The sequence below is a fragment of the Nyctibius grandis genome, chromosome 5 (genome assembly GCF_013368605.1).
Source record: "Nyctibius grandis isolate bNycGra1 chromosome 5, bNycGra1.pri, whole genome shotgun sequence".
NCBI lineage: Eukaryota > Metazoa > Chordata > Aves > Nyctibiiformes > Nyctibiidae > Nyctibius > Nyctibius grandis.
Window position 1 is genome coordinate 47521322 of NC_090662.1, and position 27307 is coordinate 47548628.

A 27307-nucleotide genomic window follows, 5' to 3' on the forward strand; every position below is an offset into this window, starting at 1 on the left:
GCTTCTTCAGAAGCCTGGGCACATACAGAAAGAGGGGAAGAAAATGTAGAAATAAAATCAATGTTGAAATTATTAGTCTTCTATCAGTCAGTGACTTCATTCAGCCTATTTTTAGGTAGGTGGTAGAAACAATGATGAAAGCTGCAGCATGACCAACAATCAACTGATTTCAACTCTGATAGACAAATGGGAAGAAAGCTGCAGAGCTGAGGTTCCTTCACTGAAAATAGTGTGTTCCTAGACCCCATCCAAACCATAATCAATTATCTTTGGGACTCCGGCTTCTCTCTTTTTTTTTTTTATGTTATCATATGGAAATTAGGTTGGTTTTGAAGCATCTGGAAATGGCAGCTTTCAATAATTCAGAAACCGTATTGTTGTCTATAAGCAGAGCTGCTGATAAAGTGAGGGGTTTTTATACTGAATGATATCATATGCAGTTGTTTTTATACAGGTTTGGGGCTTTATTCATTTTAAGACTGATCAATAGTTTTAATGTAGGGTATAATACTACCTTACAAAGATTTCTGGATCTACCTTTCTTGCTTGCAAGACAGTCTCCACCCAGGAAGGTACAGGGACAGTACCTGGATTTTGCCTTTGCAAAGAGAACACAGGAATTCTATTTACAGAGCAGAGTCATGAGTATTAAACCTTAATCTTTTCTCATTTATATCAGGTTTTTATTTTCTCTGGTTTCAGAAAGCTATTTCCAGTTTTTACCAAAGTAATAAAGGAGGTAATCATCCAGTTGTCATTTATCTTTCTCATTGCCAAATATGCTACAATACAGGAGAAAGAATAATTAAGTGGGAATAAAAGAGAGCAAAGGATTACAGGATTAAAAATTATGGGTATTTATGAAGCTTAGATGATTTCAACAACCAACCAACCAAAACATCAAATTAAATAGTGAACTTAAAGTGCTCATAATTTTTTTTAGAAGTTGCATGCTTCTATGCTTTTATTTTTTTTTGCAGAGGAAAGGCATGTCACAAGAACAGAAAATTGCCTACCTAAATATCTTTTTCTCTGAAAGTTTACAATTCCCTGCCTCTGAGCATGACAGAAATTTGTTCAGAGTAGAGTTTCAGGCCAACAGTTCATCCATTGGCAAGAGATGCCCGCAAGCCTAGATGAAACTATGGAGAAAGCCACCAATAATTCCTACCTTCTTACAAGGCTCTGTGTAATTAGTCTTGTCTTGTTATTCTTGTCCTTTAGTTTTCCTGAGGTAATTCAAGTTGAAATTCATGTCTCCTAACTTTAGCCAACCCAGGAGTGAAAACTTGTTTGACTCTTGATTAGTTGGAAAGAGAGATACCTCCAAATAAAAGAGTCACTACATCTGTCTTGGATAACTTATGTTAGGATGGAAGATAATAGCCTGTGGCATTCAAATATTGTTCCATGCCAGATAAATTGCAAAATGCATTTCAATTGAAAATTAAGCTTCTTCACATGGGAAATATCCATATGGGCAGTACTGCCATCCAGAGTAGTGATCTGTTACAGTTAACACTTTTCATTCATGGGCTCAGAAATCAGGAATGAAAATGATTTATGAGACATTTAGACCAAAGAAAAATCAAGATAAATTCTGAAATATCTGTATATAGGTATTTGTACACAAACTGAATCACATAATCCTGGGTTCTTATTACATTCATTTAAAATTTTATAGATAGGTTATTTCAGGGGTGAAGTGATGAAGCCTTCAGAGGAACCAAGGCTGACATTCAGAGCTGATTTTACTCATAAGTGCAGCCCACTCACTCCTTCAACACTTCCATGCGTTATTAGCACACTGGAGTCACATGAAATCATATGGTGCCAGTGGATTTAGCCAACACACTGCCATGGAGCTGGACTTGTTTTGTGCATGACCTTCACACCAGTGCATGCAAGATTTATGCTGGGGTCTTCATGGTCATCAATTAGCAGCTGTATCAGTAAACTAAAGGGAATTTAGTTATAATGCGTATAGTCCCTTTCCTGGTTCAGTGGTTGGTTGAGTGAAATAAGAGGGGTGGCTATTTAAGAAGAAAGCAGTAAGATAGCATTCAGACAAAGTTAAAGAACTTGAATTCGAGGAAGCCAGTGAGAGGATTTGAAGGATCAGTCTACATGAGAGCAGTAGACATAAGACATTTTTTTCTTAATAGATGCAGTTTTGGACAGACTTGTAAGTGGATGAGAAAAGAAATTCCAGAAAAGCTAAATGTCTGGAATGCAAAAAGATGCCTAGTTTTATTACTGAAAAAGAAGAAACACAGAAATTAATCAATATAAAAAGTGGTAAAGCTTTGAGAAGGAGAGTGAGTGAGTGTAGCCCTTTTGGTACAGTTAGCTATGCATATTGCTACAGTAACCTGCAGGATATCTAAATGTTAGGATCCAATAGGTTTATGAGATCAGTCCTGTATTCAATTAATTGGAAGTCTGAGAAGTTGTTTTTTTCTCTTTCATTTCTGTATTGCAGAACCAGACTCCCCACCCCAAAATGTAGAGTTACTAAATGTAACTGCAACAGAAATAAACCTGAGATGGTTACCACCTGAGCAGCCTAATGGTCTCATAACTCACTATGAAGTTCTGTACAGTGATTCCAATGACTTATTTATAAAAAATGCCTCATCTACAAGTATATCACTAGGTGAAATGAAGCCATATACTCTCTACAACATCTCTGTAAGGTCATTCACCAGACTTGGTCATGGGAATCAGTCATCTTTCCCAATTCTGGTGAGAACTTCTGAAACTGGTGAGTATAAAAATGTAAATTTTCCACAATCTGCTGCTTTATGGTGACATTTGAGGCCCGGGAGATCAGTTTAATTAATTTTAAAAGTATGTGTTTGCTTTGCAAAGCAGTAAGCTTGAACCCTGTTTTCTCTTTTATATAGAAAACAAAATAAGGAAATAGAAAGGAAAATTAAGAAGTAAAGAAAACAGTGGGAAGTTGTATGCCTGATGGACTTGATGTATTTTACTATTTGTCCTTGAAGATTCCTTGCGTCTTGCAGGAAAATAATTTTTTGTAGGAAAGGAAGGGTTTCAAAAAGTGAGTGTGACTTGGAATTCAAGTTATGAACTGAAATTTGGTAAGAATTCAATCCTGATGATTAAAAAAAAATCAGAATTCACAGATAAGGTGCTATTTTGTAGCAGACAAAGTTGTTTATGTTACTACAAATATTTTGGAGAAGGTACAGATAAAACAAAATAGCAGAGGATTAGAGTAGGTGCAGTTTTTCTGAGAAAGGAAACTAAATTTAGAAGTGAGGATTGGGAAAGATGAGCATTAGAGAGGTATAAGAAGGCATAGGAAGAAACTTGAAATAAGTAGCTGTAAGGTAGGATGATGTAGGGAAAGGGATATAAAATACAGGCAGAGGGTCATTAAATTTTCAGCGGAGCTAAACAGGCGGGGTATTGGAGAAAAAAATGAGGATAAAGATTTACATGGAGGAATAGATGTTTGGGTTATGTTGTAGACACAGGAATGAAAGGTGGCTGGGGATACAGACATAAAGGTTAGTTTCCTTTAGGACTCAGCCATAACTAGGTAGCACTGGTATGATGATCATCTGGTTTTGGGGGCCTTTTGCCATCTTCACCAATTTGCTACCTCAGACAACTGTCTGCTTTATCTATACATAGAGCTAGCCCTGGAGCTAAGCATGCTCTGTTTAACATATTTTTCTCAGTTAAGGAAAGACATGCACATACTGATGTCTCTCAGAAGGGGCAGGGAGATGCTCTGGCTCCTTGATTGTGAAGACACAGTGGGATCACTGTGAGCTCCTTCTCCTCGTTTCTGAAATGAACTTTGATTTTTCCTATGTGAAGTAGTTGTGGTCCAGGTCTGCCTAACAAGTCAAGCTCTTCAGGAATGGGGACACAAACACCTAGTTTTTAGATTGCATGAAACAGTAGTCATAATGGAAGCACCAAACTAGCTCTGCCAAGACATTGTGCTACCTTTGAGGATTTTTTTTTGGTCAGATACCATAGGTATGTAGACACCTGCCCAACTGATACAGTGTCCTTTTACATAACCTTTTTTTATTGCTCTCTTTAACTTAGACATCCATCTTTTGTCTAAGTTGTATTTTAAGGCAGTTAGGTCTTTCTCAGTGCCTAACTCCCCTGATGCTCAGAACAAAAATTTGAATTCCAGCTGTCTATGATAGAGATGAGAAGCTGCAAAAACATCTCCTGAGATGAGAAGAAAAACAAGGCAGGATCTGGAGGATAAAGCATTTTGAGTGAAACACAACCTATTAATGGGCTGGTGTTTTTGAAGAGCTCTTGGAAGTTCTCTGTTACCATTCTACCATGAAATTAGGCAGAATGGTGGGCTGATTTCACTGCTTCTCACAGCATTTGTTCCCTTTTTGGGTATTGCTTAAGCAGAAATTACTTATACTTTTGAATGCTGAGTTTCCTCAAATGCCAGTACATTTATAAGAATGTTTAGGGCATCTTAAAGCATACCCCTGCCTTGACCTTTTGGGCAAACTGTGCTGTCATTGTATGATTATGATTTTCTGGAATAAGATATATTATGCTATCAGACCAGTTTTGGATAATGGAAAACATGCTTGTGTATTTGTTTGGGGACAGACAGACACGTGAACACAAAAACCAATTGTCATGACACAGCAAGGGCCAGCTGCTCCATAATGGACAGGGAGCCAAGAGCTGAGGGGGTCCCTGGGCCAGCAGGGCAGCGGCCTCACTCTCCAGGACAGGTCCCACCAAACTCCAGTGAAGGGAGCAGAGCAGGTCTGGAGGTGGCAGCCAGGGACAGCCCAGAGTCCAGACTGACAAACGCTCCACAGTGATGAGGCAGGTCTGAGGTCAAGCCAGGAAAATGAGTTAGCAGGTTCAGAGACATTAACTAGGTCAGACACAGCCCAGTGACAGCTGGGCAAGTCTGTAGTGATGGGGCCAAGCTGAGGTCGGGCTGCGACATCAGGCTGCAAGTCGGGGACTAGATCAGTGGGTCCATGGCCAAGCACAGCCATGGCAGTGATGCAGCAGGAGATGTAGCTCAGACAGGGACAAAGCACAAGAGCCCCAGCTGAAAGCAGCTCCCAGAGGCCAGTGGTCAATCCCGGCTGCAGCCTCACTGCCGCATTGCCTGGGAGCGTGTCACCAGCAAGGAGGAGGTAACCCTCAGCTACACTATTGCTAAGATGGCCTTGAGCCCCAGCAGCCAAACCACCAGGAGGGAGGATGCTTTCAGGGCCCTTATAGCAATATGTTAGGCTCCCTTTGTTTCTCCATACAAATATTCATACAGTTTCTATAGATCAGCCAGGGAAAAGGAAGAAAATGCAGGTTGCTGATACAAAGTGTAAATTACGGCAGTACAATGTGGAAAATATCCTAACAATAGCTAACTTGGAGGATTGCAGTGATAGTTATGGGGTGCTAGAAGGAAAGTTTAGCGTCATGCTCCAGATTTTTTTATCTGGCATGTTAAGGTGATTTCCATAATTTTTTTTTTTTTTTAAAGAATGACCCCTACCTTGTTACAGTGTGTGTCTGTTATGTCGTTTTGATCTTCCAATTCAGCTTCTTTTGAAATTTATTTTGTACAAAAATAAGATAAAAATGAAAATGTTTACTATGTGTTTCATTTAAACCAGTTTAAGAAAATGCTTAACAAATCAATGAAACTGACTGGAATCTTCTATGAGTCTAAATTTTGTCTTCTAGTTCCTGATTCTGCACCAGAAAACATAACCTATAGGAACATCTCATCCATGGAAATTGAATTATCATTTTTTCCACCATCCATTCCTAATGGAATCATACAGACCTACACAATATATCTCAAGAGGACTAATGGAACTGAGCAAAGAGTCATAAACACTACTCTTCTGACGCTACATATTACAGGCCAGTATATAATGATCTAGAACTTACAGCACCTGTAGATTGTTCTGAGAAGGGATCAGCAGACTGATGCAGATAAGTTAGTTCATTGATTGGACATGATCCTTCTTGTCCTTACATAAAGTTATATGCTACCTGTCCTGACAAGCAGCCTGCTGTGTCCTGCAGTAATGTGGTGGAATGGGCCATGGTTGGTATAGAGTCTAACATATATCTCATCGTATTTTAGATGTTTGAAGTATAAGAAACTTCAATAGATTTCTTTGCATATCTATCATTGTAAAAAAGTAAACACTGAAGTCACATATCTTTCTGATCTTATTCTGGATAAAATGAAATACTTCCCTTTCCACTCACCTTTGCATCTTTTTCTATGTTCTGTCATTATTACGGAGGCATGCCACAGCAGTTAATGCTGGGAGCTCAGTACCTTAACCAGTAAATTTACAGAGTTCAGCCAAGGACAAACTGTAAAGCATTCTAGGAATATGAAGGATAAACTGCTAATTAGGGCTTTGCCCCTTTTGTTCATGAAGAATACTTTGTGTTCAAGTTTTCCTAATGTTTATTTCAGTCTCTAAAGACACAGATCAGTGTAAGTGATGGGCCTACTCAGCACTTGGAAACACCTTATGGTCCATTAAAAAACCTAATTTGTCCCACTGAATGGTTGGTTTACTGAATTATTCTTCTTCATTTAGATTTAAAGAAATATACAGAATATACTGTAGAAGTGTCTGCTAGTACTGCAATGGGGGAGGGCCTTCGTAGTGCACCTCTGTGTATACTGACTGATGAAGATGGTAAGTCAGAACAAAGTTGCAATGCATCATTGTATGCCTGTAGTCTTAAACTAATCTTACACTTCATGTCAGATATGTGTAGGTTTTATATACTTTTTTTGCAATTATATCTCTGCATTGATATCTCTATCTATCTACACACAAACATACACATCTCTCTGTCTCCCTCTTCCTCTCTCCCCTCCCCCCGATCTGTTAATATATTTATCACAGAATCACAGAATCACAGAATCACAGAATGTTAGGGATTGGAAGGGACCTCGAAAGATCATCTAGTCCAATCCCCCTGCCGGGGCAGGATTGCCTAGACCATATCACACAGGAACGCGTCCAGGCAGGTTTTGAATGTCTCCAGAGAAGGAGACTCCACAACCTCTCTGGGCAGCCTGTTCCAGTGTTCAGTCACCCTTACAGTAAAGAAGTTTTTCCTCAAATTTAAGTGGAACCTCCTGTGCTCCAGCTTGCACCCATTGCCCCTTGTCCTGTCAAGGGATGTCACTGAGAAGAGCCTGGCTCCATCCTCTTGACACTTGCCCTTTACGTATTTATAAACATTAATGAGGTCACCCCTCAGTCTCCTCTTCTCCAAGCTAAAGAGACCCAGCTCCCTCAGCCTCTCCTCATAAGGGAGATGTTCCACTCCCTTAATCATCTTCGTGGCTCTGCGCTGGACTCTCTCTAGCAGTTCCCTGTCCTTCTTGAACTGAGGGGCCCAGAACTGGACACAATACTCCAGATGCGGCCTCACCAGGGCAGAGTAGAGGGGGAGGAGAACCTCTCTCGACCTGCTGACCACACCCCTTCTAATACACCCCACGATGCCATTGGCCTTCTTGGCCACAAGGGCACACTGCTGGCTCATGGTCATCCTGTTGTCCACTAGGACCCCCAGGTCCCTTTCCCCTACGCTGGTGTCCAACAGCTCTGTCCCCAACTTGTTCTGGTACATGGGGTTGTTCTTGCCCAGATGCAGGACTCTACACTTGCCCTTGTTATATTTCATTAAATTTCTCCCCGCCCAACTCTCCAGCCTGTCCAGGTCTCTCTGAATGGCTGCGCAGCCTTCCGGCATCTCAGCCACTCCTCCCAGTTTGGTGTCATCAGCGAACTTGCTGACAGCGCACTCTAATCCCTCATCCAAGTCATTAATGAATATATTGAATAGAACTGGTCCCAGAACCGACCCTTGAGGGACTCCGCTAGATACAGACCTCCAACTGGACTCTGTCCCGCTGACCACTACTCTCTGGCTTCTTTCCTTCAGCCAGTTTACAATCCACCTCACTACCCGATCATCCAGACCACACTTCCCCAGTTTAGCTGCGAGGATGCTGTGGGAGACCGTGTCAAACGCTTTACTGAAATCGAGATAGACCACATCCACAGCTTTACCATCATCTATCCACCGGGTAACATCCTCATAAAAGGCTGTCAAGTTGGTTGAGCAAGACTTCCCGTTGGTGAAGCCATGCTGAGTGCCCCTAATGATCCCCCTATCCTTGATGTGCCTAGAGACAGCACCAAGGACAGTACAAGCTATGTGAAATGACACAGTTGCTGTGACATTTGGTTTTACCAATATCTTATGAATTTGAAGAATCTTGATTTATTAATATTATTTTAATCTAATACACCACATGGTAGAATTAAATATTGTGTTTGATTCTGCAGACATGTGAGAGCTGAAGAAAGAGAAAACCACGAAAGGGCAGCTTGAATGGTCCAGGGACATTTCTGGTTCTTTTTTTTTTTTGAGATTTTTTTGATTCTTCTAAACAGATGCATGAACAAATACACATTTATAGACGTAAAATTATTAATATTATGAAAATGCTCGAAGTCCATCATCTGTAGTACTGACCTTCCAAATTGAGCAGGGGAGTGTTCTGCACTGCAGGCTGAGGGTAGAATGCAGTCATTGCATCCTCTGCTAATTAGTATAGTAGGTTACAAATCAGCAGAGGAACCTTAAAATGATATTTGTACCCAATTTAGTTGTAGGAATTTATCATTGGTCCCCTCTAAAGTTTCTGGAAGGGGAATCCTGAAAAAAATTCAAAGCAGTGTCTTAACTTAGGTGCTGTGAATCATATTTTGAAGGAATGTATGTCTGTCCCTCTCCATTGCTTAGGGAGGAAGTCTCTGGGAACCTAGACTAAAGCAGCATTGACACAAACATCCCACCAGCCATTACCAAATTAAGTCTCTTGTCATGTCTTAGGGAGCATTGTCTTGCCTAAGATCCAGCTTTTGACAATAACGGATCTTTGCAAATCTCCAAGATGTTGATGGGCTTACATTCACACAGTAATAAACCTTTGCTCAAGAGTAATGTTGCCAGAGCACACTGGGAACAGCTAATTTGGAGAAATCCATCTTTTGCATAGAGTATTTTTATTTAGAGCAATGTAGTTTCTATTCTTCATCAAAAAATATCCTCTGAATAAGAACTGTAGCATGAACTAGACATGCCAAAAAGACATGACATTCACAGTATGGCAGATCTTTTATTATATAGCCGCTGAGGGTAATATAACAAGTAAAACACTAAATACAGCTGTCACCATTTTTCGCTAGTAAATACAGACATTCACTGAATTCAGTGAACCTTTGGTCACGAAAAATGTTTTTTTTTTTTCTCTTAAATGTACGGAGTTTTAAAACCTTTATGCCAACTTTTGAGATAGCGCAAGAAGGAACAACAACTGAAAAACAACAATATTTATAATACGCCACATGTTCTTTATTCACAAGAACACACTGTTCCAAGGTTCAGACCAAATGTTTCATAGATTTGCTAATAGCTATGCTCATATTCTCAATTTTCATGCATGACTACAGCTATGACCTGAATTTTTAGTGCATGATGCTCTTTGGTTTAATTTGAGAAAAACAAAAGTAATTCTAATATTACTTCATAGTGATACATATATCTGTGAATCAAGATGAAGAAAAAGATTTACTTCTCAATAGCGTGCTAATACAAAGCAGTATCACTTATGCATACATGGGTATATTTTTCTTCAGCAATATTTATATGAACTTTAGAATGAAATCAAACATGGTCTAACATTTTCATTTACTTACGTTGTTTCCCTACACAGTAGTGATATGGTGTCATGTAGAGTTCATCTTAAAATGAATTTTAAGGGTCTCAGTCAATGCCTATCTTTATATTTGCCCTTGTGACATGTTAAATGTATGAATGTGATCCTTATTTGATGGAGTGAATAGATTTTACCACTGCCTAGTATCCCACATTTTTATCATCTCTCAATGCCATGCTTATCCATTTTTCCACCTTTTGGTGCTTTGTATAATTCTTTACATCACCTCTTTTTCCTCAGGGGAACTATTTTGCTATGTTTTACATGTGTTCATACCTATAAAGCTCTTGCTTTTATTAGAAGGGAAAAAAAATTACAGCAATATACTTGGACAGTAGGTGAATCACTGTGACCTACCCATTGCTCTATTTTCTCATGAAGTACTTTTTCCATTGAATCACAGAAACAGATGTTCTGACACCACCATGCAAAATCTTCTTTTATCATCTGTCAGAAAAAGGAAAAGAAGCTGTGCCTTAACATTAGTTGATGGATACTGTACTGGTGTAGTACAACGTTCACTTTCCATCACAAATAATTAAAAACCTACCTAAGGATGCTGCGTATCTCATCGATCTTAGCTGTTTAACAAGATGTTGTGTCCTGTTCTCTCATTTTATAGCTCCAAGTTCTCCTCCAGAATCCCTCTCGGTAAAACAGTTGTCGGGTGTCACTGTGAAGTTGTCATGGAAACCTCCGCTGGAGCCAAATGGAATTATCCTCTATTACACAGTTTACGTCTGGTAAGATTTTCTGGAAGTAGTTCTGAGGATAGATATTAATCTGTAACCTATCAGGAATGTTAGTTTTTTCTTACACAATGTGTTGATTACACGTTTTTGGAGAATGAGTATTCATCCAGCACTTACAATACTAGCCTTTTGTAATTTTGTAATTCAGATATAATGTAGTAGCTGAAAATTGGGGTATTAAATATTTTGTAAGCATTTTTCAACATTTTTCTAAGGGTTGTGTTATGCTAAATTAATTCAAATGTAAATTAGAGCATAGTGGCTATTTTCATTATATTCTGATTAAGCCTATTGTAAGGCAGGGCACAAGCCTATGCTAAATTGTCAAGGAGATTTGAAATAGGCTTAAAATAGAAAAATATTCCTTCCTTTTGTAGGAAGTGTGTAACAGCAATGTTAAGTCTTTGTATGTACTATCAGTTATATCTACTGTTATATTTTGTATTTATTATATTCATAGCAAGCAAGTATTTTTTAAGGGATAGTTTTCATTTACTGTGAAAAAATATTTTTTTTTCTGTCATCCCTCCTGGGATCTTTTCTCACCTTTAAAAAGGAGTTTTGTCACTAAAACTTGCAGCTTCTGTCCTATTCTCTGCATAACATAGTCTGGTCTAGTGATGTGGCATCTCTTCAAAGATCTATGTATAACTTCTACTGGGAGTGAAAAGATTTTGTTGTTGATCACTTTTAATATATTGCATTTATGCTACATCATTTTATTGCCACTACTAAGGTGCAGGATGCAAATGCTAATGTGCACCTTATGAGATGTGAACCAGATATGCAAATCAGCAGTCATTATAAACACACTACTATTGAGCTTACATTTATTAGTTTAATGTTACTTGACAGTTTTTGAGGTAGAGTTTGGCCTCAGTTCCTACTAAATTTTTTTAAATTATAGCTTCTAGTTAAGTTGGTGATAAAGTGAACAGGAGTGAGATCTGCTTTCCAGAAAAATTAAATTTGGCTTGTCTTGTTATTTCTCCTGTATCAGCAAGGTCTGGTGCTCTTTAACCACAAAAAAAGAGATTAAATTAAAAACTATCGTCTAGCTACGAAAGAGTTATTTCATGATGAGGATTATGGTTTTGATACAAGCTGTGTTCGAAGACTTGGGGTTATACAACTTTTCATCCTTATATTGCCTTAAACCTTACTGCTTTTATTATTATGACAAATGAGTTAGTAAGAATTATTTTTTAAAAACTCTTAATTGATCCATCTTTCTAAATATTTGAATTAAGCAACCACATAACTTTTTGCAATAAGCCTTGTCCTTTTTCCTTCCATATTCTCCTTGCTCTGTCTTATCTGTCCTCACTGTGCCATATCTAAAATTAGAGAGGCATTAGGTATCATCTTGAGGCAAGGACATTGGAGAAAAACTCCCGTTGCCTTCAAAGGGACCACAACTTCACTCCTTCCCTGGAGGTTTTTTGGGGGAGAGGGGAAAGGGGAAGGAGGGGAACTTTAAGTATTTGACAGAATTGTCTATACAATTTCATAAAATGCATTGCAGGGTGAGATTTGACAAGGCAAACTGCCATGCTATAGTTGCTGCTTTTGGGAGGCATTCAATATATTTTGGGGGAGACTGTTAATCCCAGAGCTTCTTGATAAAGCAGAAAGAGGAAGGTTAATACAGATGTTAAATAAATGTTCCTTCTTTTAAATATATTGCAACAGTTATAGAGAATTTGGTAAACTTTAATGGATTGGGAACAAGAATCCACAGCTACTAGAATAGAATAAAACATCTGTAATGTTTTAATTGCTGTTATTTTTCATGGAATTTGCCACAGGACAAGGTGGTTTTGGGTGCTAGCAGATAGCAAAGCAATTTTCTGCATGCCTTGAGTCTACAAACTCATACTCCCTGAGTCTGCAATTCTAGAGTATTAAAGGCATATTAACAAAATTGCTGAACTTGTATATAGCTATTGTCTTTTGGCATTATCCTGTTCAGCAAATTTTTGTGAGAAAATTACTGACTAGGTCTACTTTGAGGTACAGATTTTTAAGAAAATATGGTACCTGTCTTTGTCAAGTGAAAGTATGCAATTTCTTAGAACCTCTTTTGTCTGGGTTTCTGAAAGATCTAATTTAAAACTTAATATTATTGTTATTCATTAAAGTTCCTTGGCTTAGCTTATTCTGCTGAGTACTATCTTTCTCATTGTCTGTGAAGACTGCACTCACTTTGATCAGTGTTTTCTTATTATTTTGATTGCAATCTCAGTTTTTTCTAAACAGAAAATAAACTTTTCTTGAAACACCCCAAGCTTTTGTTCTTCCTCCTAACTAGAACTGATTAGTGGAAACATTTTTGGCAGATAAGATGTTATAAGAATGCAAGTACTCTGAGCAGAAGTGTTTGCAGCACTAAGCTGTGGATTTTCTTCTTACTTAAATTATAACCAGCTACGTTTTTCCATACTAAGAATATATTGGGCAAAGATCCAAGAAAAGATGTCTTTTCTATGTATAGAATTTGATAACTGCAGCTGCAACTTTTTGTATCTCTTTACTGACTATTCAAAATGTGACAAGTTTGGGAAAAATGTAAATGTTGTTAACTTTCTCTCTAACCAAGAACGTTTCCCATGTCAAGAGACATTCCACCCAAAATCTGAAAGGGATAGGGAGAATTTAGTTTTTTCATTCTCATACATTTTCTCATTCCAATTGTTTCTTAATGTAACTTACTTTCAGGAGTATCAGATGGTGATCTTTGCTACTGGGACATTCATTCATTTATCAAAGGATGAAAATCAGCCCATCTAATAATTTTGAGTCAGCCTTTCCCTTTTTTTTTTTTTCAGAATTAGAACTAAATTGTCATGTTTGTGAAGAGTTCATCAGTGACTCCAGGAGCAAGATATTAGGTTTTATTTGTCAAATTATCATCCCTGTATGAAATCCCATTAAAGACACAGGGCACCCACTCATACAGAAATCTTTGCAGGAGTGGAACGTCAACTAGTTTTTTTCCCTGATATTTTTTCGTTAAAGATTGAATTAATTTAATGAAGAATAGCAAACTTTTTGAATTTAAGTTAGTTATTTCTGTATCTTATTTTACTTTCTGATAATCATTTCATACCTATGCTAATACCAGCGGTTTATTAATGTTACATCTTACAGTCTTTCTAGGCGGGTTTTGACCTGACTAGAGTTCCATTCTGATCCCCTGCTACATTCCACCAGAATTAACTCAGCACCAGCTAATTCCTGTTCCATATCATCTTCTATTATTCCATTTATAACTTCAGCCTTCTGACCAATTTCACAGAGTCACAGTAGGGCATGCTCCCTGCTATAATCTTTTTATATTTCGCTATTCCTGTCCAGGGAGACAGTTTAGTTATGCCCTACTGTGTCCTTCCCAAGGGTACCACATAACCATTTGATAGCAGTTGCTAGATAGACATGCTCCTCCTTATATTCCATATAATCATTGTCTTTGCTGATGTAATTTACCAATATATTTCTGTGGGTTTGGGGTTTTTCTTAAAAAGTAAAATTAAGAGTCTTATTGTGATGCAACAGTACAAAAGTGAGCTTTTCAATATAAAAGACAAAAGTTAGCCCAGTGTTTTTTTAAAGCCTAAAATATTTGTATTTACCACAATATTGCATTTTTCAATTTCAATCATATGGAATAGTTGCATACATACAGAAATGGTGTGTATATGTAATTAATAAAATACTTTTTCTTTAGGAATAAAATGTCCAAAAGGAGTGTTAATGTAACAGAAACATCATTGCAATTCACAGACCTTGAAAACAACTACGAGTATAGTGCTTACCTAACAGCAAGTACAAAATTTGGAGATGGTGACATAAAAAGTGATACTATAACATTCAGAACTTCTGAAGGAGGTAGGATTATATATGTAATATGAATCTTTAATTTCATTCAGCCTTTCATTTCTGTCAGCCTTATCTAAATTAATAAAGCTACTGAAGCAGACGTGGCATTTGACTGGCCAAGAAGAGATGTTCTACCTGTCTGTTTGTGTGTGTCTCCGTCTTTGTCTGTACATGTATCTACGACTCTATAAAATTATGGTGGGTATTTCTGTTAATTTACTGAGCAAAACTTTGCATTCCCCTTCAAGACAGGTAAGATTAAAATAATTTAATTTTAAATTTTGAAATAAATCAACTTAATTTTATAATATATTCTAATAGCTCTTTGCTTTATCTTGCTGTGACACAGCTTCTGAGAGGGAAAATACTTTTTAGAGTCTCTCTCACAAGTCTGAAATGGTTTTAATTTGAAAATGAAATCTGTAAGTGTACACTGATTTGTTTATGCTATTTTAATGATTTCATACTTCCAACATGGTAGACGACTTTTATAAATGGTCATACTATACTGTGCTTTGAAAGCTATTCAGTTTAATTATTGTTTCTGTTTTTCCCATCAATTATATTGCTATGATCTGTTCCAAAATGGATGGTATGCAGGCGTATTTCAGAATCATCCTGCACAGATAAACTGACTTCCCAACACACAGTTACTGGCAGGATCAGCGTCTATCCAAGCCATCCCTCAAAAGACTGTCTAAATCATCAGGTTGTAGGTATTCCCAGTCTTTGCTGTTGAAGCTGTTCTGGAAACACGAACTGACTTTTTAGGGCAGAATTTTTAGGAACTGATCCTGTAGTTCCCCCTCCAATTAATATTTTAGTATTTTATAGAAGCTAGAACAGCACAAAGCGAGAGATAACTTTCAGTGTTCAGTAGTCTACTGCATGTTGTGTAGAACACTTTCTTGGATGCGAGAAATATGGATTTAAAGTCTCTTAAGCTGACCTAAGGAGCTGAATTTGAGTCTCCTACATCACTGTGCTACTGAGAAGGACCATATGCTGCTATTCTTTCCAGGATAGGAGGAGAGGCTAATTGAAGATGACTTACAGAGTCCTTCCTGCACATTTAATAGGCTGAGGAAAGAGGGAAAACCAGAAATTATCATACTGTCCAAGCTTAAGTATCTGGTTTACATACATGATTTGGGAGCCTAAATTCTGTTTATAATCAGGAAAGAGAGAACAAGGCTTTTAATTTAGGTTTTCTGAAACAAATCCCTTTTTCCCTGTTAACTATATATGGAGCATAGAGGCCTAACTCCATCAACTTCCAGGTCTGCAAATTAGACTTTCCATCTGACAAAACCAGTAAATACAGGACAAATTCTTTAAGAAGAGAGTATCTGTTTACAAATGCAGCTAAATAAATGTGTCTGAAAAAACAGGGGGTTTGAAATTTATTTATATCTACTATTTTATTTCATCATTTCCAGTAGCAGTTTTTTGTACCATAATCAGAAATACATTTCATTTGACTTATGATGTTGTCAAATCTATAGTGCATGTTTTCTGGGCACTAAAATGTACAAAACCTTGAGTTAAGTGTACTAAAACTTAAACATTTTTCCAGCACCAAGTGATCCACCAAAAGATGTTGCGTACCGAAACCTTACTTCCACATCAATAATGCTATTCTGGAATCCTCCTCAAAAGCCTAATGGAAATATACTGTACTACTCAGTTTGTTTCAAAAATAATTCAGGAATATTCATACAGGTAAGCTTATTTTTATATTCTTCTTTTGTAGAATTCAATAAAGTGTTCTAGTAATCCATTAAAGAGTAAATCAATTTTATAGTTATCAATATATTGGATTTTCATATTTCCTTTATCACAATATTCCATATTGCAAAGTTTATATGTATCTGTATATACACACACATACCTGTAATACATCTATATATGCGCAACATATGTAGATAAACACAAGACCCATTACATTCATTGCACATCCTTAAGACTGTTTATTTTAGTCTAATCTATCAATTTTAATAAATTTCTGTAAGTTCTGTTTTTACTTTTTAATGCATGTTTGTACAGTACTGAAAAGAAGATAATGTCCAAGTAGTGAATACATTATTATTTCATATTTTTGTTACTCTCAAAAGGAAATTACTGGTTAGTATATTGAAACAAAGATATTGAGATTCCTAAGTTAAAGCATAAAAGACAAATAAAATGTTATTTATAATTTATTGTTGATCCACGCATTTCCATGTAGTTTTTTTTGTTGCTACGTTCATCCTTAATTATGCACTGCATTTAATAATTGTATATATAGTTTTTCTGTTCTCCTTTCTAAGAATATATTATGATACAGAAATATAATATGAAGAAATAAGCTTCCTTTACAGGTTTTTGGTTACAAGCTTTACACATGTGAAAGAAAGAAATATAAATTCATGAAGAAACTAATGCTTAAAAAATTTTCTCTACTGCATAACTTTATGCTCAAGATATATCTAGTGTGAGGTATGCATGCGTTTGAGGATAACTAGAAAAAAAATTCACAAATTTTACAAATACCTATGACTGAATAATTGCTGACATACTTCAGTGTATACACTTCTCTGACTTCAGTGAAGCTGCGTGGTTGCCAGTCTGCAATCTGTTTCAGATTGTTGCTGTCTGCAATCTGTTTCAGATGCAAGCAGGACTGTGCCATGAATTCACATTCTGATGAGATTAAAACCAGGGCTACATTTCAGAGCTTCAGCGTCTCCTTGCACACACTGCTATACCAACAGCATTTTTCTTAGCCTAACAAATCCCTGGAGAAACCTTTACATCAGTGCATTACCTGAATTAGCCCATCCTATGAAGAGTCTGCATTTATCTAATTCTTGGATGACTCAAGCAATTTTAGAGGAGGACTATGGACATAGGCTATTCCTGCCTTTAGGAAGATGGAACTGTGAGGTGAATGAGTAAGGTGAAACTGGTACAATGAGAGCTATAATCCCTCTGGATGTGTGCAGGACTCTGGAAATGAAGGAGCAAGATAGGGAAGATGGAGCACAGTAGCATTGGCCCAGCAAGGTGAGGGTCCAGTTTCATTATCATGTGATGTAGTTAGGCAAGGACAGGATGGTGGCATGGGTGGAAGTTACCGCTGCTTTGACATATTATGTAGTGGATGGCAGAAAAGTGCTGACAGTAGCTCCACTTCTAGGTGTGGAAACTCCTTGACATGATGCCGAAACTTGAAGGGAAAATAGTTTTCCTTTAAAAAGAAAAAAAACAGTTACATACCTTCATGGGGCAGAAAAATAATATATAGTTTCTTTGCTTTACAAGTCTACATGAAAAATCACACTGTGGCTGTCCGGTCAGAAGGCCTGGGATGCTCAGACCTAGGATTCAGAACCAGAACAGAAGAAAGAAATATTTAGCAATGGAGATGATTAGATTTGAGGATTTTGGTAGATGAATGGGCTGTTTCTATGGGGACGCTGACAGCTTGAAAAAGTATCAGAGCGCGAGGAATGACTAGTAGCCAAACAGAAGAAACCATTGCTTGCACTAGGCTAGGTTCAAGTTCAGCTTTATCTTTTGTCTTCTGCTGCTGTAGGTCTAGTGAAAATGCTACTTTTTGGTTTCTGATCGCTACTCTGCCCCAGTGCAGTAAAAATATGGCACATGTTCTGACAAAGGACACCGCTAACACAGATGACGTGGCACTGCACCTCTTGTTCACATCACTTCTCTGTGACACTGCTGGATTCCTACAGTTCAAGCTTTCACTATTTGCAATAGCAGCTTTGCAAATTTTGCTCTGTGGTTTCCTTACATGATGCTTGAAGCAATCACACTGCTGACATTCTCAGTCTTATCAAGGAAAGAAGTCAAAGAATCTATGGAAGTAATTGTCTCATTGCTGAATACTGATCTATGAGAGATATCATTGACTTGAATAAACTCTCTTATTCAATCTCGCTATACTTGGTTTTGATTAGCACAAAAGTGGGAAAGGTGCTGATTACAAATAAAAATTTATGCTTGGAGAAAGTTCTCCAGTGTAGGAATTTCAGTACAGATGACAACTGTCCTGCTCTCCCAAACCAGCCAGGGGAACCAGGAGCTAAGTAGAGAAAAAAAAGCCCACAGCCCTTGTAGAGACTGAACGTTAGACCACAAATCATCCAACCCTTGTACTTCAAGCCAACCTAAGTGAACATGACTGGATACAGTTCAGACTGAATTTGGCTTGGTCTGCCCTCGGGATACAGACAAGGGATGCAAGCAATGTGCTATATTAACTTAACTATCAAACATTTTCTTTCACTAGTATGATCAAAATAGGGATAAAAGGGGAACTTCCCTAAAACACACTGCAAATTTTTTAAAAGATGGCCTCAAAATGGTACATCACACAAAAAGGAAATATCTTCACTTAGGTTGGTACTGGAACAGTGTGCATTACAGTACTTGAGCGATGGCTTGGATTAGCCATCAGTGTCACCACTCTCACCTGATTGCCAGAGTCGAGTGTGATACTCTAACTCAAGACAACAATGCAATATAATGAACCTAAAGAGGGAAACAGAATGGTGGAAAAAGCTTAACAGTGAAGAACAGCAGCATTGTGTTGTCTGTATACAACTAATTACAGCTTTATGCCACTGGAAATTTCTGCCACTTCCTGAGGTGAAGAAGATACTACTTTCTGCTGACACTTTCATGGCCTGTGTGTATTGCTTACATGTAGCTGCTTTTAATAATCTGATACTTTGCTATGTCAAAACTTCTTTCATGTATGGATGAAGAAGAGGACAGAAGGAAGAATTTCTTCAGCTATAGCCAAAGATCCTAAGCTGTTTGCTTTCATCTGCAGCCACTGTTAATTGTAAAACTTCCTATAGTGTTCTATCCCCAGGGTACAATTAGTGCAAGTTTCATCTTTTCTCCGTTTGTACCCACACAGTTCTTCCTGCTCACCCTTACTCTTAATTATGTGTTCATTCTTTTCTAATGTTTTGTCATATCAGAAGTTTGAGGTAGTCCCCAGTCCTTGGGCTCCTCATAGTAAGGGGACTACCTCTTAAAAGAGGTTTTGTTGAACCACCAGTTGGTTCACTGAGTCCTTAACTGCCAGACAGCTGACTAAATTGTAAAGGTATGTTTTTTAAACTAAGAGTTGGATTTTCAGCTGTTCATACCAATAAACTCCCATTAAATCTAGCATCAAAACTTGATGTGGTACCTTTGACATTTTTACCTTGAAAACTCAGAGAATTATTTAAGGTCCTTTTTTAATCTTATCATTAGATATTATTATTATCAATTACTAATTATTAGTAATTACAATACCTAATAGTAATAACAACAGGAGAGTAGTTGAATTATTCTTCTGGGTCAGAAGGTATTTTCTGTCATACTTTGCTTGAGCATCAGAAAGTTTTAATACCTTAGAATTTGATCCTCTGTTTCCTGTATGTTACCCTCCCCCAGTGTAAAGCAAAGCTCTTCCCAGCCTTTTTCAGTTAGTTACGTGAAGATAGTGTGAGCTTCCATCTATGTTTAGAAGAAAGTCACATATTAAGGTGGAATTTCTTAGTATTTTGATTGATGCAGCTTCTGTTCTGCAGTTAAAATAAAGGCTTACATTTTCATTGCCAAACAAACTGTTTACTTACGTTATATGAGCACTGGTGACTGTAAGCAAAACTAGATCTTCAGGTACTGGTATAAAAATCTCAGGGAAATTAATGAGACTGTCGCCTATTGTTTTCTGCAGAAATAAAATAATTTTGCCTGTACAAAAAAAACAGGTGAAGTGTTATGTTAGATATTTGAATTGATATGTATTAGTGACAGACATCAAGATTGCATACTGAACTATCAATTTGCGCAGTATTGACTCAACTGTTTGGTAGAGTGTGTAACAGTGACTTCTTCAGTAGGAACTTTCCTCAAGAGAAATATAACCCATTTTCAGTATGCAGTTTTAGTATGCCTGTGTTTATATGTTGCATTTCTGAATTTAAACATGCAAACTTTATAGTCGCCTTCCTCCTGTTTTAGTATGTCTGCTATCTCAGCCTCTCTTTTTTAGGAAACAATTTAATTTAGAGCCAGCTTTGATTTTAAGGAGATGGAGATTTGTAAATAACATGTAAATAATATGTAACACTGAAACTAGTGGGCAGGCCAAATAACTGGAATGTGTACTAGGCAATTTATCATGGAGTTGGGCAAAATCCAGCTCACCATGAAAATGTTGAGGAGGACTTCTTTGGTCCTGAGAAGTGCTGCCCATGCCATCTGCTCAACGGGGCAATGCGACTGCTGGAGAGGAGCGATACTGACTCTTCAAATCAGGAGCAAAGCTTTGACTTCCTACCCAATGCTGGAGCTGAATATGCTTATGGGGTGGATGACCTCTCAACATTTTTCAAATCATGAACCAAACTGCTTTGGATCATCTAAATCAGGTTCCTGTAAAGCAGTGGTTGATTTGACACGTTCAGTTATGTGGTATAGCTGACCTTACATAAATAATCTGATTTTTTTTTTCTTTTCAGTTTCCAAAATGGTTTGTTCCAAACAGGAATAGCTTCCTCAGAGAGGCTGATCTAGAGCACTAACCTATTGCAATAGTCACAGTTTTAGTGGAATTTTTTATATAGTTCAAAAGAAAGTGGGACTTGGTGCAATCCTTTTGTTAGCAAGTAACTGCACACGGAAAAGAAATTCTGTCGGTTCCTTCAGTTTAACGCAATCCACTGGGTGTAGACGTTTACATTAGAAATAATGGCATGTTTTAATGGAAAGGACAACTAACAGAAGGAACAGTTCATCAAGTGTTGCAGTGACATCTCTGCCACTGAAAGTTTTAAATTCAAAATGAGACAATTTTCTGTAAGATCTACTCTCATAAAAATGGAGTAAAGTGAGAGAAGTCCTCTGATTTGCTTCATGCAGATCAGGCAAGGTAATCACATGTGTGATCATGTAATCTATGAACAATTAGCAGATGATACTTTTCTGTTGTTTTCTTGATGCAATATGGATAAATACATTGCAATATTCCAGATTTAATGTGTTTTAAAAATGATGGATTGGCATTCAGCAACTACAAACAACAGAAGTCGTCAATTAGGTACTCTGTAGTACTTACAAGGAGTAACAATAGACATCATACAATAAATTACTGGAGTATTTCAGTAAAAATCAGGACTCATGAGGAGTCAAAGTGTAGGTTTATGTCTCCTGAACACTATGGTGAATCATCTGTCTTAGTGGTGGTGATGGCTAAATGGGAAACCAGAAAGAGAAATCAATGAATAAATAACATTTTCAACGACAAACTTTTTTTTTTCTTTAGAATTTCACAAGTTATGGTAATGACAGTGATGTCAGTGTGCCCCAGTCTGCAGTTCTGAATGACTTGGCAAAATACAGCCATTATACTCTATGGGTAACTGCAAGCACAGCTTTTGGAGATGGAAACAAAACCAGTGAAATAATGGACGTGTATACAGATCAGGATAGTAAGTTAATTACTTTTTAAATGTTCAGTGTATCTCTGTGCTTCCGTTTATTAAATATTCTCTAACTTTAAAATTATTTTACTGTTATGGTGGCAAAGTTAAAAAAAATCCAGTAAGTACTGTTTTCAACACTACAGTATTTTTCTTTGCAAGGAAGACATTTTGATCTGTCTTTGCTTTGTAATACTAAGAATGTAGTTCACAAGCTGCTTCTTTGGGTACGAGCTATAAAAATATTGTCTTAAGATATCATTAAGAGTCTTTTATTAATCAAATTGAAAATGGATGATTATTCATATATGCCTCCAAGTTATTTTGCTTTTGATAGTGAAACATAAATGATTTTTAAAAGCTCTACAAAATATTACAAATGAGATTTACAAACTAATCATACTTGGGGCATTTATTTCTGTTTTGGTTTTGGATTCTTTATTACTGTAATCCATGCATTTATTTTTTGCTTATTATCTCTCATAGTCCCAGATGGTTCAGTTGAAAATCTGGTCTATCAAAACATTTCCTCATCTTCTGTAAATGTAAGCTGGCTTCCACCATCCCAGCCAAATGGCTTAGTCTTCTTTCATGTTTCTCTAAGTTTATTGCAACTGGGAACCAGTAAGATACTGTCTTTCCTCACTTACAACACAAGCATCATTTTTGACAATCTGGAGAAATATACTGATTATGTTCTGAAAATCACACCAGCCACTGATAAAGGATCTTCTGAACTGCATGCTCTAAATCTGCATATAAGAACTGATGAAGATGGTAAGATAAGTAGATTTTATTTATTCCTAAGGAACTGTAGAAAAAAAAAAACTAAATGGCTTTCTAAAAAAAAATACTATTGTGTTTATTTTTCTCATGTTACTTAAAGCTTTTTTGTGACACAAACAACTGCTACACATTTCTGTGTTGAGACCATGAAATAGAATTTTCCACTCAGAGCAAAACTTTAACTGATAGCTAAAAGACATTTTTCATTGTAACTCATGTTTTTCTAAGGTTATCCTTGTTTTTCTCTTTTTTATTTCTTCCTGTAGTCCCAGAATCAGCACCTATAATCAAAACATTTTCCAATCTTTCAACTACCTCAGTTATGCTTTCATGGCACCCTCCTGTTAAGCCAAGTGGTATTATAATAAGTTATGATTTAAATTTATTTGGGCCAGAAAGGAATAACTCATTCTCTACCACCAATAATTTTATCATCTTGGAAGACCTTCTACCATTCACATTATACAGCATTTATGCAGCTGCAAGAACAGTAAAAGGACCTGGTCCATCTGCCATGTTTCAGTTCTACACAGATGAGTCAGGTGAGCAAATTCACTTGTAACTAACTTTGAAATTTTGTCCGTATGTTACTGCATCCATCTTAGATCTGAACACCAGACCTGAGAGAGCTGAGATGAGGGATTAATTTTCCATTAGTCTGTGTGTGAAGAGCTTTCAGAAGAAGGAAACATTACAAGCAAAGTCTTTTCTGAGTTCTCCTCCTCCCACCACAGCGTGCAAGAGGAGGTCACATTCTGCATAGGATTACAAAAATAAGTCCAAGGAAAAATTTCTTTTGCCTTTGGAATGTGTTACAGTTTGCCAGGTGTCAGGGATTTTGATGCAAGCAACAATACCTTTCTCTTCATCACCCCATGTAACTGAAAAATTGCAAAACATGGAAATATTTCTGACACATTCTCAGGTCTCCATTACATGGACCTCCTCTTACCTGCACGGTAAATGACATATCTTGTAACTATATATTGACTTGTGCTCAATATATGATGTAGGAAGCGACGTATGTCACATTCCAGTAATATAAGTAATATGATTTTGTTAAATGCCTTAGTTCTGACAACGGGGATGTTTAAGTGATGAATAGATTTCTTACCGGTCTAAGAAGATCCCTTGCTGACTAAACATGTATTCCCAATTAATGGAATTTGTTTCATGCCAAAAAGAAAGAAAAAGATTAAAATAGCAATGAAGTACTGTTTTCACAGAATCATAGAATCATAGAATGGTTTGGGTTGGAAGGGACCTTAAAGATCATCTAGTTCCAACCCCCCTGCCACAGGCAGGGACACCTTTCTTCTAGACCAGGTTGCTCAAAGCCTCATCCAACCTGGCCTTAAACACGGCCAGGGAGGGGGTAGCCACAACTTCTCTGGGCAACCTGTTCCAGTGTCTCACCACCCTCACAGTAAAGAATTTCTTCTTAATATCTAATCTAAATCTACCCTCTTTCAGTTTAAAACCATTCCCCCTCGTCCTGTCACTACTTGTCCTTGTAAAAAGCCCCTCTCCCACTTTCCTGTAGGCCCCCTTCAGATACTGGAAGGCTGCTATGAGGTCTCCCCGGAGCCTTCTCTTTTGTTGAGTTCTGATACAAATGGTAACAAACGTACATATGTTCTCCTGCTTCTCCAAAGTATTTGGTTTTGCCTGTATTATTTGTAATTTGGAACTCAAGAGCATTTCTCTTTCACAGTGCCATTAGCTCCACCCCAGAATTTGACCATTACCAACTACACTGCAGATTCTGTGTGGCTAAAATGGGATCCAAGTCCTCAGCCAAATGGTGTTATTATGAGATATAATTTTAAGATTTATCAAAACAACACTGCAAAACTATTTTATCAGGTATGTTTATAATTAACAGTGGTTTGTTGGCAGATAGATAAATAATTTTTTCATGCTTTAGGAACAAAATATATGACAAATATTTTAAGTGTTATACTCCTAGAATTATGAAGCTCCTCTAAATTCCTATTTGTTAAGACAGTTTACTTACCCTCCCACTATGCCTGTAATTCAATTTTTAAAAACAGGTAGAAAAAATTTGTTAGATTTTAATTTGCTTTGAGCTTCTAATATTTCACTAATGATGAGCTTTATTAATCTTTAGTTCATATTTCAGTGTAAGTTTGATGTTAGAAAATGACAGAAGTTACTTGTTTTGTGTCTACTTTTGTTTAGCTATTTAGTATCTGTGGAATTTCAAAAGGAAAGACAGACATTCCTAGTCATCTTGGAAAATGGTTAAAAGCTGTTTAGAAGTTTGCATTTTTTTATTTTTGCAGAAGAAGAATTAACTGAATAAATTTTAACTGAAATAGATGCTATAGAATTATATACAAAAATTGATCAAGGCGTTTATAACTGCTTAAATCTGGTTGCTTGGATGGCACCAAGAAATGTACCATGAACCCTAAGGGCAGCAAGCTAAGGCCAGGATTGTGTCTCAGGCTTAGAAACTATATAGTGAGTTCTGTTCACCTGAGACACTTGGAAAAGCTGCAGGGAAAAGGCATTGCTGCAGTGAGCTATGAGTTTAAGACGTAGCGTACAGTACACGTGAGACTGTGAGGAGCTCCGTTACTCCAACTCCCTCAGCAATACAGTCCTTATTGCAGAGATTTAGCATGCAAGGAAAGTGCTTGTGCTGTTGTTAAGCGTACACATTGCGGAAATCAGTCCCCATGGGGTGGCCTACTGTGCTACCCCTTATGCAGTCTGCTGTTATTCCCCATTGTGGAATGAAGTGCTGCATCACCCCAGTTTCTTCCATAATCCTTGGAAGAGGGGGAGCACAATGCACATACGGAAGAGGAACAGTGGTTTCTACAGCCAACTGCCTTTGGAAACACATTCTTTGGGTGCTCATGGAGTCCACCAAAGATTATTCTCCACTGTCCATCTGAGGCAGACTCAAACCCAACTGGAATACAGAAACTGTCCGGAGCACTTGAATGCATCTGCTATGCCCTACGTTTCTTCATGTTTTGTAATGTTATATGGGCAAGAGATGAGATTTAGGTTGTGGTAGCAAGACAAGCAGAGCAATTTATATAGAAATATTGTAGTTAGACACCGTAATTCTCTGATAACTTGGATCCCATAAGATGTTCACCAGGTTTTCTTTCTGAAATTCAGCTCCTTCTCTGCTGCTATTATAGTCCTCTAAACATTTGCACAAAATATGCCTTGCATGCTCTGGGAAAAAACAGCTACCAGGAACTGAACTGTGATTTTTAGCTTTTTTCAAAGCTCTTCATCAGTCTGTGTGTCTGGCTCAGGTAAAGTAAAAGAAATGAGAAGCTATGAGCCATGACCTTTTCCACTCCAGAGGTGTAGTAAGGAAGCAGAAGGTGAGAGGGGGTTGATGTGGCAGTGTGGAGGTGACAAGAGTTTTCAGTATTGGTAAAAAAAGGCATACGTGGAGTTAATCTGTTCTAACAATGTTATGGTAATTAGGATACCATCCTGTGGCAAACCTTCCTCACAAGCCACAGTGAAAGAGGGAGAGGAGAAGGGAAAGGAAGAATTTGACCCTACATTCTTTTTCGTTGAGCTCAGGGACTATGCCTGAAAGCTACTCAGAGTAGAAGAGGCAAGGCTATGGCTTTAAATCTTCTGTTCATTTCAGTGGGTTCAAGGTGAGGCCCACAATGTTTACACAGATTAATCGCGTACTAATAATTTTTCCTTCCTTAAGAACATTTCAGGTTCAAACCATGAGGCAAACCTTGTTGGATTAGAACCATTCAGCCCCTATTTTATCAGTGTCTCTGCATTTACCAAGCTTGGGAATGGCAATCAGTTCAGTAATGCTGTCCAGTTTACAACGATGGAATCAGGTTAGACGTGACTTTTCCTAAGCTGCAGTTCTGTTTATATATTTTTTTTCCTTGTATGGCTGAACAACAGTCTTCCTCTTCTCTTCAAAGAAAATGTAACATAACACTATCTGATTGTCTTCTGCCTGTGTAACACCGATTCACATTCCTGTTGCACCGGATAGGCTGGGTTTGAAGTTTGGTGTCGGAAGTGTAGAATTAGAAATGTCCTCATCTGAAATGAGAGGCTTATATGGCTACTATAAATCTTTTAATAGCATCACAGATAAAGGAAGGAAAATTAGACAGATATCAGTCTTTGCAGATCAAAGCGATAATTCAGATCCCTGTGAAAATAACTGGAACTTTAGCAGTATCAAAAGCAGCTGGACAAAAGATTGGCAGATGAACTGGAAATCGTATTAAACAAATACAAATTTTTAACATTTTTTATGATTTATTTTTGGAAAGGAAGCAAGCCACTAATTAAATACCCTAATTTGTTAGATCTTATTCTTCCTGACAACTGGGGAGGACTACGCGGTATAGCTGGCTTAATTAATTAATTATGTACAGTTTTGTCTTGTGCCTTCTACACGTCTTTTGAAGTTGCAGGTTGTTTCAAAATGAAAAATTGTATCACGTGAAAGTGAATATTGAACATTCACTAAGGAGAACCCGGGAGCTCTGCAGGTTTGTGAAACTGGCCTTTGTGCAAAACTGTAGCTCCTTTGCCAG

At 37.4% G+C, this 27307-nt stretch overlaps 1 protein-coding gene across 1 annotated transcript in view; it reads left to right on the top strand.

The window, feature by feature from the left end:
- The window catches only part of PTPRQ (protein tyrosine phosphatase receptor type Q), a 110534-nt gene that overhangs the window by 22389 nt on the left and 60838 nt on the right, over positions 1-27307 (top strand). Inside the window, exons 14-24 of the mRNA XM_068401737.1 lie at positions 2483-2764; positions 5731-5913; positions 6612-6713; positions 10443-10563; positions 14300-14460; positions 16028-16173; positions 21785-21950; positions 22428-22718; positions 22994-23269; positions 24442-24593; positions 26449-26590. Coding sequence (XP_068257838.1) covers positions 2483-2764; positions 5731-5913; positions 6612-6713; positions 10443-10563; positions 14300-14460; positions 16028-16173; positions 21785-21950; positions 22428-22718; positions 22994-23269; positions 24442-24593; positions 26449-26590 — 2022 coding nt within the window. The remainder of the gene's footprint in view (positions 1-2482; positions 2765-5730; positions 5914-6611; positions 6714-10442; positions 10564-14299; positions 14461-16027; positions 16174-21784; positions 21951-22427; positions 22719-22993; positions 23270-24441; positions 24594-26448; positions 26591-27307) is intronic.